Genomic DNA, 13,116 nt, shown 5'->3' with positions numbered 1-13,116 from the left:
ACAGTAAGTGCTCAATAATTGACTGATTAATAGACTGATGCCTCTTCAGCCAGCTCTGAGCATGGAAGCCCATTCTGTATGTTTTGAGGGTTCCTGAAGTTTCTGAATTTGTGGGCAAACTCAAGAACTGTTTCTGAGAGAGGAGTTTTCAACCTTTCAATTCTCCATCTTGTCCCTTCAGGACATGTAGCCATAGTGATAATGATAACAGTCTTAATAATAATAATAGTGGTATTTGTTAAGCGCTTACTATGTGCTGTGCACCTTACTAAGCCCTGGGATAGATACAAGATCAGCAGGTTCCACACGGAGCTCACAGTCTAAGCAGGAGGGAGGGCAGGTACTGGACCTCCATTTTGTAGATGAGGGAACTGAGTCACAAGATTTGTCCAAGGTTACACAGCAGGCAACCGGTGGAGTTGGGATTGGGACCCAGGTTCTCTGATTTCCAGGCCTGTGCTCTTTTGAGCAGGGAGCAGAAGATAGAATGCAGGGTACCTGTGATCCAAAAAGTGATCACACGAAAGCTCTCACTGGTAAGGCAGAAGCAAGGCTTGGAACTAAGAGATAGGAAGCTTACCTTTCCCTGTACCATCTTGGGATACCATTCCCAGAATGAGCCACTGAGGGGGTGAGAGGAGGAACAGAGATGAAGATGGGAGATTTTATATGAAAGTGTCCAAGCTTTTGGAAATTGTGTCCCCCTTCTGAATTGGTTGGCATACCTGGCTTCAGGACCCATTGCCTAGACAGGCTGATCTCAACTAAAGTGACAATTAATAGTAGTATTTACTGATTACCCACCGATGCAATGCACTGTACTAAATGCCTGGGAAATACCAAACAAACCAGCGACACATTCCCTGCCTATGAGGAGTTTCATTCATTCATTCATTCAATCGTATTTATTGAGCGCTTACTGTGTGCAGAGCACTGTACTAAGCTCTTGGGAAGTACAAGTTGGCAACATATAGAGACGGTCCCTTCCCAACAACGGGCTCACAGTCTAGAAGCTTCCGCTCTAATGAGGGACGACAGACCTGAAAATATTAACTGATAGAGTAATCCGATGAAATAACTGAATTAACATTCATTCAGTCAATTGTATTTATTGAATGCTAATTGTGTGCAGAGCCCTGTACTAAGCACATGGGACAGTACAATACCACCAACAGGCACATTCCCTGCTCACAAGGATATTATAATTCATTCATTCATTCAATCGTATTTATTGAGCATTTACTGTGTGCAGAGTACTGTACTAAGCACTTGGAAAGTACAATTCAGATATCTGTATAATCTGTATATAATTATATATATAATTATAATCTGTATAATCTGAATGGTACATATGAAATATATGAAATGATGGCATTTGTTAAGTGCTTACTATGTGCAAAGCACTGTTCAAAGCACTGGGGAGGATACAAGGTAATCAGGTTGTCCCACGTGGGGCTCACAGTCTTCATCCCCATTTTACAGATGAGGTAACTGAGGCACAGTGAAGCTAAGTGACTTGCCCAAGATCACACAGCTGGCAATTGGCAGAGCGGGATTTGATCTCATGACCTCTGACTCCAAAGCCCGGGCTGAACTTCCCCAACCTCTTCTCCTACTACTCCTCAGCTCCCACTCAAGTTAATCTACTCTCCGTTCCTTGCTTTTGACTCATGCCGCTGCTCTCTTCTTCCCATTCTTTCATTCATTTAATCACGTTTATTGAGCACTTACGGTGTGTCGAGCACTGTACTGAACGCTTGTGAGAGTACACTATAACAACTTCTTCCTCCCTGCAATACCCTCCCCACCTTACAACTGACGGACCACTGATTTCCCCCACCTTTAAAGCCCTTCGAAAATTACATCTCTTCCAGGAAGAGTGCTCAGGATGGATATAAGTAAGGTCATAAGTGCTGGGAATTAGTAGGAATTCTCTTCAGGTGGTGAGGTGCTGAAAAGAGGGTAGGGCCAGGACATATTTTACAAAGAAATTTTTTAAAACATACAAAGGACTCACCATTTCTGGATCTTCTTCTGCTAACTTCATCAGCTTCTCTGATATCATCTTTTTCAAACAGCTACTCAGCAGAAAAGCCTAAAAATAGCCCACATACAGAATAATGGGGTTTTTCCCTTTTAATTAAATTTATTGCCCTTATTCTCTACTGTCTTCCTCAAAAAACAAAACAAATTTTATTCTGCATTTTATCACCATCAACAATATATATTGAAGCTTCCACGTGGGCAGGGAATGTGTCTGTTTGTTGTTATACTGTAATAATAATAATAATAATGGTATTTATTAAGCGCTTATTATGTGCAAAGCACTGTTCTAAGCACTGAGGGGACACAAGGTGATCAGGTTGTCCCATGTGGGGCTCACAGTCTTAATCTCCATTTTACAGATGAGGTAACTGAGGCACAGAGAAGTGACTTGCCCAAAGTCACACAGCCGACAATTGGCGGAGCTGGGATTTGAACCCATGACTTCTGACTCCAAAGCCCGTGTTCTTTCCACTGAGACAAGCTGCTACTCTCCCAAGTACTTAGTACAGTGCTTTGCACACAGTAAATACTCAATAAATACAATCGAAGAAATGAATGAATTAATGACATGCAGGTCTCTGTTCTAGGAACTTGCAGAACACAGAGAAAAAAATAAAAGACCCGATCCCCATCCTAAAGGGGCCTACAGTCTGATGAAGACAAACAGACATAAGTTGATGAATGTATAAAAGTCAAGTGAGAAGGTAGAAATAAAAATAAAAAATGCAAGCAGATAAACAATGTGAGAAGTAATGTGGGTCAGTGGAAAGAGCATGGGCTTTGGAGTCAGAGGTCGTGGGTTCGAATCCCTGCTCCACCACATGTCTGCTGTGTGACCTTGGGCAAGTCACTTAACTTCTCGGAGACTCAGTTACCTCATCTGTAAAATGGGGGTTACGACTGTGAGCCCCACGTGGGACAACCTGATCACCTAGCTAGATCTTCTAGAATGTGAGCCCGTCTTCTAGACCGTGAGCCCGTTGTTGGGTAGGGACCGTCTCTATATGTTGCCAACTTTTACTTCCCAAGCACTTAGTACAGCGCTCTGCACACAGTAAGCACTCAATAAATGCAATTGAATGAATGAATGAATGACCTTGTATCCCCCCAGCGCTTAGAACAATGCTTTGCACATAGTAAGCACTTAAATGCCATAAAAAAAACAAACTACACCACTTGTCTGCTGTGGGGCCTTGGGTAAGTCACTTCACTTCTCTAGGCCTCAGTTACCTCATCTGGAAAATGGGGATCAAGACCGTGAGCCCTATGTGGGACAGGGACTGGGTCCAACCTGATTAGCTTGCATCTACCCCAGTGCTTAGTACAGTGCCTGGAACATACTAAGTGCTTAAAAAATACCATTTAAAAAAAAGATAAATAAATTAACAACACAAATACCCAAGTGTATGAGAGTGGCTGGGGATGGCACGTTTGGGAAATGGTGGTAAAGGAAACTGAAATTTTCTCAGCTATAAATATGAAATAAAGTTTCTGTAGCAGTGAAGATAGTCTGAGACATCACCCTGAGGCTCCTATCCATTTTTTCTCACATCCAAACCCCATCCCTCCCAGGATCTGTAACACATCTCCCACTCTTCCCAACTAAGAGTATATAGTCCACATGTGAATATACTGAACGCTATCATTTTAGGTCCAAGTCTCTGACAAAAATGTCAGTTTCACCAGGCCCAGAACCCAACCCCAGACCTCATTTCCCCTTCTCTCACTCCCTTCTTGCACTTGGATTTGCTCCCTTTTTTCACTCCTTCCTCAGTCCCAAAGCACTTAAGCACACATCCTTAATTAATTTATTTATATTAATATCTGTCTCCCCTTCTAGACTCTAAACTCTTTGCGGGCAGGGACCCAACTCTGTTATATTGTACTCTACCAAGTGCTTAGTACAATGCTCTGAACCCAGTAAGCGCTCAATAAATATGATTGATTGATAATAATGCTCAGTTTGTTCAACCAGATCAAAATAGGCCCAATGGGGGATGGAGACTGTGCCCAACCTGATTATCTTGTATTTACCCCAGTGCTTAGTACAGTGCTGGTACATAGTAAATACTATTTAAAAAAAATTTAAATGAGCAAGTAGTGGTACAAAAGGACAATTTCAGGGACTTCATTCCAGCTTTATACAGATTCTATCTGGTTCCACTTCCTTCCACTAAAATCCACTTCCTTCCAGAATGACCCAAATCCCCATAGGCCCCAGGGATTTTTACTCTTTAATAATAATAATGATGATGATGGCATTTATTAAGCACTTTCTATGTGCCAAGTACTGTTCTAAGCGCTGGGGAGGTTACAAGGTGATCAGGTTGTCCCACGGGGGGCTCACAGTTTTAATCCCCATTTTACAGATGAGGTAACTGAGGGCCAGAGAAGTGAAGTGACTTGCCCAACGTCATACAGCTGACAATTGGCAGAGCTGGGATTTGAACCCATGAACTCTGACTCCAAAGCCCAGGCTCTTTCCATTGAGCCATGCTTTACCCCCAAGTTATTGAACTCTGCAAGCAGGAAGAGGTTACTTGAATAAACAGGATGGCCTGGTGGAAAGAGCGCGGGCTTTGGAGTCAAAATTCATGGGTTCAAATCCCAGCTCTACCAGTCGGTAAGACCCGGGGCAAGTCACTTGGGCAAGTCAGGCCCTTCTCTGGGTCTCTGTTCTCCTATACTCCCTCCTACTTCGACTTTGAGCCCCAAGTGGGACAGGGACTGCGTCCAACCTGATAAACTTCTATCTACCCCAGTGCTTAGGATGGTGTTTGACTCATAGTGCTGAACAAATACCATAAACAAAAAGCTATTGGTTCCCTTTAGCCCAAGGATCGATGCACGTTCATAACTGAATATAACCTCGCTTACCCAGTTGGTTTGGGAACACAGTCCGTTCTCCTCTGGCACAGGGGATGGTTTGCATTTTTGCTAAGGAAAACAGGGGCCTGTCTACTTGTTTTGTTTTGTTGTCTGTTGCCCCCCTTCTAGACTGTGAGCCCGTTGTTGGGTATGGGTTGTCTCTATCTGTTGCCGAATTGTACTTTCCAAGTGCTTAGTAGTGCTCTGCACACAGTAAGTGCTCAATAAATACAATTGAATGAATGAATAAATGAATGAATGAATGGTACTTGCAATGTCCAATGCCTTGAACTGTGACTCTTTCCAGACTGTAAACTCCTTGGGGGTAGAGATCAAGTCGAACTGTATTTCATGGTACTTTCCCTAGTGTTTACTACAGGCTCTGTACACAGTAAGCACTCAATAAATACCGCTGATTGATTGATTCTGATACTGGATCGTGCTGTATCCAGATGCCCATTGTTGGAAGGAAGTTCCCTGCCCCTGCCACCGTGTTCTGTACAGACTGCAGAGTGAAAAAAGAGGACTGACTGTATATGGAAATTGGGATGATCCAGAGAATTCAGTTTAAATGGACTCAAAGAGGCTTCTGTAGTACAACCTTGTACTACACTGTAGGAATAATAATAATAATAATGGCATTTATTAAGCACTTACTGTGTGCAAAGCACTGTTCTAAGCGCTGGTGAGGTTACAAGGTTACAGCCCATGACCTCTGACTCCAAAGTCTGTGCTCTTTTCCACTGAGCCACGAGGAAGAGTCAGTATGCAGAGCTATTTGAAAAACGTCCAGGCCCCAATCAATCAATCAATCAATCGTATTTATTGAGCGCTTACTATGTGCAGAGCACTGTACTAAGCGCTTGGGAAGTACAAATTGGCATCACATAGAGACAGTCCCTACCCAACAGTGGGCTCACAGTCTAAAAGAGACAAGGACTTTCACAACGTCGCTAAAATCTACCCTTTTCTCTCCATCCAAATTGCTGCCACATTAATCCAATCACTCATCCTTTCCCGCCTGCATTACTGCATTAGCAGTGTGGCTCAGTGGAAAGAGCCCGGGCTTTGGAGTCAGAGGTCACGGGTTCAAAGCCCGGCTCCGCCAATTGTCAGCTGTGTGAGTTTGGGCAAGTCACTTCACTTCTCTGGGCCTCAGTTACCTCATCTGTAAAATGGGGATTAAGACTGTGAGCCCCTCCAGGACAACTTTTTTTTTTTAATGGCATTTATTAAGCGCTTACTATGTGCAAAGCACTGTTCTGAGCGCTGTGGAGGATACAAGCTGATCAGGTTGTCCCACGTGGGGCTCACAGTCTTAGACAACTTGATCACTTTGTAACCTCCCCAGAGCTTAGAACAGTGCTTTGCATGTAGTAAGCGCTTAATAAATGCCATTATTATTATTATTATTAGCCTCCTTGCTGATCTTCCAGCCTCCTGTCTCTCCCCACTCTAGTCATTCATTCAATTCAGTGGTATTTATTGAGCACTTACTGTGTGCAGAGCACTGTTCTAAACACTTGGATACTTAACTCTGCTGCCCGGATCATTTTTCTACAGAAATGTTCAGGACATATCACTCCCCTCCTCAAAAATCTCCAGTGGCTACCAATCAACCTATGGATCAGGCAAAAACTCCTCACCCTCGGCTTCGAGGCTGTCCGTCAGCTCGCCCCCTCCTACCTCACCTCCCTTCTCTCCTTCTCCAGCCCAGTCCGCACCCTCCGCTCCTCTGCCACTAACCTCCTCACTGGGCCTCCATCTCGCCGGTCTCGCCGCCAACCCCTAGCCCACGTCCTGCCTCTGGCCTGGAGAACCCTCCCGCCTCAAATCCGACAGACAGTTATTCTCCCCACCTGCAAAGCTTTAATGAAGGCACACCTCTTCCAAGAAGCCTTCCCAGTCTAAGCCCCACTTTTCCTCCTCTCCCACTCCCTTCTGCATCACCCTGACTTGCTCTCTTTTCTCTTCCCCGCCTCCCAGCCCCACAGCACTTACGTTCATATTTGTAATTCTATTTATTTGTATTGATGTCTGTCTCCCCCCTCTAGACTGCGAGCTCATTGTGGGTAGGGAAGGTCACTGTCTATTGTCGTATCATAATAATAATAATGATGACATTTGTTAAGCGCTTACTATGTGCCAAGCACTGTTCTAAGCCCTTTTAGACAGTGAGCCCACTGTTGGGTAGGGACTGTCTCTATATGTTGCCAATTTGTACTTCCCAAGCGCTTAGTACAGTGCTCTGCATATAGTAAGTGCTCAATAAATACGATTGATGATGATGATGGGGGGAATACAAGGTGATCAGGTTGTCCCACGTGGGGCTCACAGTCTTCATCCTCGTTTTACAGATGAGGGAACTGAGGCTCAGAGAAGTTAAGTGACTTGTCCAAGGTCACACAGCAGACATGTGGCAGAGCTGGGATTAGAACCCATGACCTCTGACTCTCAAGCCCGTGCTCTTTCCACCGAGCCACGCTGCTTCTCTAAACCCAAGTACTAAGTGCTTTCCTAAGTGCTTAGTACAGTGCTCTGCACACAGTAAACGCTCAATAAATACAATTGATTGAATGAATGAATGAATGGCTCCAACCAGAGGCACTTAACTTTTCTGTGCCTCAGTTCCCCCATCTGCGAAGTGGGAATTCAATCCCAGCTTGCCCTCCTACTTGGACTGTGAGCCCCATATGGGACCTGATGATCTTGACTCTACCCCCATGCTTAGTACAGTGTTTGGCAAAGAGTAAGTGCTTAACATATACTATGATTATCTTATTATTATTATTGTTATAGGCAAGAGTGAGGTTCCAATTTCACCCTAATGCAAGAGGAGTTGGTTCAGAATAGAAGCAGTATGGCCTAATGGATAGTGCGTAAACCTTGGAGTCAGAAGGACCTGGTTTCTAATCCTGACTTCCCTACTCGTCTGCTGTGTGTCCTTGGGTAAGTCATTTGATTTCTCTGTGCCTCAGTTACCTCATCTGTAAAACGGGGATTAAGAATGTGAGCCCCATGTGGGACATTGACTGCATCTGGCTTGTATCTACCCTAACGTTTAGCATAGTACCAGGCACATAGTAAGCGCTTAACAAATACCATAAAAAACAGGCAAAGAATGTGTCTATATTATATTGTAATAATAATAATAATAATAATGGCATTTACTAAGCGCTTACTATGTGCGAAGCACTGTTCTAAGTGCTGGGGAGGTTACAAGGTGATCAGATTGTCCCATGGGGGGCTCACAGTCTTAATCCCCATTTTACAGATGAGGTAACTGAGGCACAGAGAAGTTAAGTGATTTGCCCCAAGTCACACAGCTGACAATTGGTGGAGCCTGGATTTGTACCCATGACCTCTGACTCCAAAGCCCATGCTCTTGCCACTGAGCCACGCTGCTTCTCTGTACTCTCCCAGGTGCTGAGTGCAGTGCTCTGCAAACAGAAAGCACTCAATAAATATAATTGAATGAATGAATGAACCCCCATTTTACAGTTGAGGAAACTGAGGCACAGAGTGGTTAGGTGATTTGCCCAAGGTCACACAGCAAGCAACTGGCAGAGGTGGAATTAGGACCCAAGTCCTCTGATTACTAGGCCTGTGTTCTTCTCCACTAGGCCACACTGCTTCTCAACTAAGTGGTTGGGAGAGTACAATACAATAGAGTTGGTAGACACATAATAATAATAATAACAATAATAATAATAATAATAATGATGGCATTTATTAAGCGCTTACTATGTGCAAAGCACTGTTCTAAGTGCTGGGGGGATACAAGGTGATGAGGTTGTCCCACGTGGGGCTCATAGTCTTCATCCCCATTTTACAGATGAGGGAACTGAGGCACAGAGAAGTTTAGTGACTTGCCCAAAGTCACACAGCTGACACATCCCCTGCCCACGAGGAGCACACAGTCTAGAGGGGGAGACAGACATTAGAATAAATTATGGCTCTGTAGATAAGTTCTGTGGGACTGGGGGTGGAATGAATATCAAGCGCTGAGAAGCAGCGTGGCTCAGTGGAAAAAGCCCGGGCTTTGGAGTCAGAGGTCATGGGTTCAAATCCAGGCTCTGGCAATTGTCAGCTGTGTGACTTTGGGCAAGTCACTTAACTCCTCTGTGCCTCAGTTCCCTCATCTGTAAAATAGGGATTAAGACTGTGAGCCCCCCATGGGGCAACCTGATCACCTTGTATCCTCCCAGCGCTTAGAACAGTGCTTGGTACATAGTAAGCACTTAACAAATATCATCGTCATCATTATTATTATTATTAAAAGGGTACAGAGCTAAATGCATGGGTGACACAGAAGGGAGAGGGAGTAGGGGCAAACAGGTCTTAAGTGGGGAAGAGTTGGGATTTTAATAAGGCTTTAAAGGTGCAGGTAGTAATGGTCTGTCATACATGAAAAGGGAGGGAGTTCCAAGCCAGAGGGAGGACGTGGGCGAGGGGTGTGTGAACTCACTGTGGGCACACAGTGTTGTTTTGTTATTTTGTTATTTTGTCTATTGTTATTTTGTACCCTCCCAAGCACTTAGTACAGTGCCCTTCACACAGTAAGTTCTCAATAAATACGACTGAATGAATGAAATAGACGAGACTGAGATACAGTGCGTATGTTGGCCTTAGAAGCATGAAATGGGTGGACCAGTTTGTAGTAGGGAATCAGCCCGAGCCACCGCTGAGATTCACACTACAGGCACCTGTTTCTGCTTTTCTTGGAACTCCAATCCTCAGGCATGTCAAAAGAATCATGGAGCCTTCCTCCACAGCCTTTTTTTACAGGGTCGGTTACCGAGACTCTCCATGTTTACTTGACTTTATGAGCCACTGGATTGAAAGACCACAATAAAATTTAACTGCGGCCCTTAGAATTCCAGGCTGCTGGTTTCACTGGAACGTTCTCTTTTCCCCCATCTCTGTGAACGAGCCCCCAGACGCCACTGAACCCTGTTCCCTATGGATTTCGACACTCAGTCAAGCCTTGTCCAAGCCAACGACCAAGGGCTTCAAGAGAAAGTTTCGCTCTTCTCTCATGGAGGAAGAGAAGGCCACCATATTCCTCTAGATGGGGGTCGTACTATGAGTGTAAAAAGAGGGGATAGAATGCAACCCAAAAAAGAGACTCTGGCTCAGGTTTATTATGGTATTTGTTAAGTACTATGTATTAAGCACCATCCTAAGCAGTGAGGTGGATACAAGTTAATCAGGCCAGACACAGTCCCTGTCCCTCGCAGTGTTCACAGTTTAAGTGCAAACAAACCTTACTGGTGGTCGGTCCTCCTCACAGTTAATAATAATAATGATGGTAGAGAAGCAGCGTGGCTCAGGGGAAAGAGCAGGGGCTTTGGAGTCAGAGGTCGTGGGTTCGAATCCCAAGCCGCCACATGTCTGCTGAGTGACCTTGGGCAAGTCACTTAACTTCTCTGAGCCTCAGTTACCTCATCTGTAAAATGGGGGTGAAGACTGTGAGCCCCACGTGGGACAACCTGATCACCTTGTATCCCCCCCAAGTGCTTAGAACAGTGCTTTGCACATAGTAAGTGCTTAACAAATGCCATCATTACTATTATTATTATTTACTAAGAGCTTACTATGTGCAAAGCACTGTTCTAAAACTATAAGAGAGACAGTAACCCAGAAGGAAGGTCTAAGCTGGTCAGGTTTGAACAGCACACTGATTTGAACAGAGAAAATGAGTGAAAAGACATCCCTCCCCGACCCCCCCAGGACTGCCTTTCTCCTCGAAAACCTACCTGCTTTGTGTAAATAGAAAACCACTGCCAAGTGTTCTCTTCGCTGTACTGAAATCTGAGTTCCAGGTTTTGGTCAAGGGTTTGGACCGGGCCATTCACCTCCCCATCAGCTCCCTAGGAGGAAAAAGAAGGAATTTAGGGTTTCCAGAGGGGTGTCCGAATTTAGCAGTGGCAATACTCCTGATGGATATTAGGATTGCTGCAGAGGTAATGATAGTTCTATAGCTTTAGAGGAGGAATTTCTACCTCCCATCCTGCCTCCCACTCTGGCTATGGCTAGTGCGAATATCTAATGCTAACCATCTCACCATGCTTCGATCTTGCCTATCTCACCGCTGACCCCTCGCTCACATCCTGTGTCTGGCCTGGAATGCCCTCCCACCTCAAATCCGACAGACAATTAGGAAAGGGGGGCTTAGTCAGGGAAGGCTTCTTGGAGATGTGCCTTCAATTAGGCTTTGAAGGAAAGAAGAGTAACACGAGCCCACAGAGAAACCAAATCTTAGCTAAGGATCCCCTGCATAGGCCTTGTGGACAGAGCATGGAGCAGAGAAGACCTGGGTTCTAATGCCAGCTCTGCCAAATGCCTGCCGTACGAGCTCGGGCATGTCATTTAACTTTTCTGTGCCGCTGTTAGCTCGTCTGTAAAATGGGGATTCAATCCTAGACCCTCCGACTTAGGCTGTGAGTCTCATGTGGAAAAGGGACTCTGTCCAACCTGATTAACTTGTATGACACAACTGGGCATGCACTTCCTAAAATCTCCCCACCTCTCCTCAATCCCTCCCTCCTCCCGCCGCGTCTTCAACTCTCCCAACTTTCCTAGCAGTATCTCTAGAGAGGATCTCCTGCCTCCTCTCAAAACCCACCCCCTTCACCTGCACATAATAATAATAATAATAATAATAATAATGGCATTTATTAAGCACTTACTATGTGCAAAGCACTGTTTTAAGTGCTGGGGAGGTTACAAGGTGATCAGGTTGTCCCACAGGGGGCTCACAGTCTTAATCCCCAATTTACAGATGAGGGAACTTAGGCACTGAGAAGTTAAGTGACTTGCCCAATGTCACACAGCTGACAATTGGCAGAGCCGGGATTCGAACCCATGACCTCTGATTCCAAAGCCCGGGCTCTTTCCACTAAGCCACACTTCTTCTCCCAATTCGATCCCATTCCTTCACACTTTATCAAAACACTTGCCCTCTCCCTTCTTCCCTCCTTAACAGTCACCTTCAACTATTTGCTCTCCAACTGCTTCTTCCTCAATGCTTTTAAACGTGTTCATGTCTTCCCTATTCTAAAAAAAAACCCTTCCCTTGACCTCCTGGCTCCCTCCAGTTATTGCCCTATCTCCCTCCTACCATTCCTCTCCAAATTCCTTGAGGGAGTTGTCTACACCTCCTGTCTCAACTCCAGTTCTCTTCCTGACTCTCTTCAATCTGGCTTCCATCTCCTTCACTCAACAGAAATCACCCTCTCGAAGATCATCAGTGATCTCCTTCTTGCCAAATGCAACGGCCTTTACTCCAGCCTAATCCTTCTCGACCTCTCAACTGCCTTTGACACTGTGGACCATTCCCTTCTCCTCAATACATTAATCAACCTTGGCTTCACTGACACTGTACTCTCCTGGAACTCCTCTTATCTCTCTGGCCAGTCATTCTCAGTCTCCTTTGAGGGTTCCTCCTCCCCCTCCCATCCCCTTACTGTGGGGGTCCCTCATGGTTAAGATCTCAGTCCCCTTCTATTTTCCATCTATACCTAGTCCCTTGGAGAACTCATTCGCTCCCACGGCTTCCACTACCACCTCTATATGGATGATACCAACATCTCCATCTCCAGCCCCGATCTCTCTCCCTCTCTGCAGGCTCCTACCTTCAAGACATCACTACCTGGATGTCCTCCCGTCACCTCAAGCTTAACATGTCTGAAAGACAGCTCCTTATCTTCCCACCCAAACCCTGTCCTCCACATGACTTTCCCATCACTGTAGATGGCACCATAATCTTTCCTGTCTCACACGTATGTAACCTTGGTGTTATCCTTGACTCCTCTCTCTCATTTGACCCACATATTCAATCCATCACTTAATCCTGTAGGTCCCACCTTCACAGTTTCGCTAAAATCTACCCTTTCCTCTCCATCCAAACTGCTACCCCGTTAATACAAGCACTCATCCTATCCCACCTGGATTACTGCATCGGCCTCCTTGCTGACCTCCCAGCCTCCACTCTAGTCTATCCTTCACTCTGCTGCCCAAATCATTTTTTTACAGAAACGTTCAGGACATGTCTACCCACTACTCAGAAAGGTCCAGTGGTTGCCCATCCACCTCCGCGTCAAACAAAAACTCCTCACCATTGGCTTTAAAGTACTCCTCCTCCTCGTCCCCCTCCTACCTTGCCTTGCTTCTCTCCTTCTACAACCCAGGCCACACACT

General features: G+C 45.3%; 1 protein-coding gene across 1 annotated transcript in view; it reads right to left on the bottom strand.

Moving 5' to 3' along the window:
* Nucleotides 1-1,936: 1,936 nt before the first annotated feature.
* Nucleotides 1,937-13,116, bottom strand: part of SNX31 (sorting nexin 31) — a 49,364-nt gene continuing 38,184 nt past the window's right edge. The window contains exons 11-12 of the mRNA XM_038745636.1: nucleotides 10,674-10,787; nucleotides 1,937-2,095 (exon numbers count right to left, since the gene is read on the bottom strand). Of these exons, the coding sequence (XP_038601564.1) occupies nucleotides 1,937-2,095; nucleotides 10,674-10,787 (273 nt within the window). The remainder of the gene's footprint in view (nucleotides 2,096-10,673; nucleotides 10,788-13,116) is intronic.

The sequence above is a fragment of the Tachyglossus aculeatus genome, chromosome 4 (genome assembly GCF_015852505.1).
Source record: "Tachyglossus aculeatus isolate mTacAcu1 chromosome 4, mTacAcu1.pri, whole genome shotgun sequence".
Lineage (NCBI taxonomy): Eukaryota > Metazoa > Chordata > Mammalia > Monotremata > Tachyglossidae > Tachyglossus > Tachyglossus aculeatus.
This window is presented reverse-complemented; position numbering and strand designations above follow the sequence as displayed.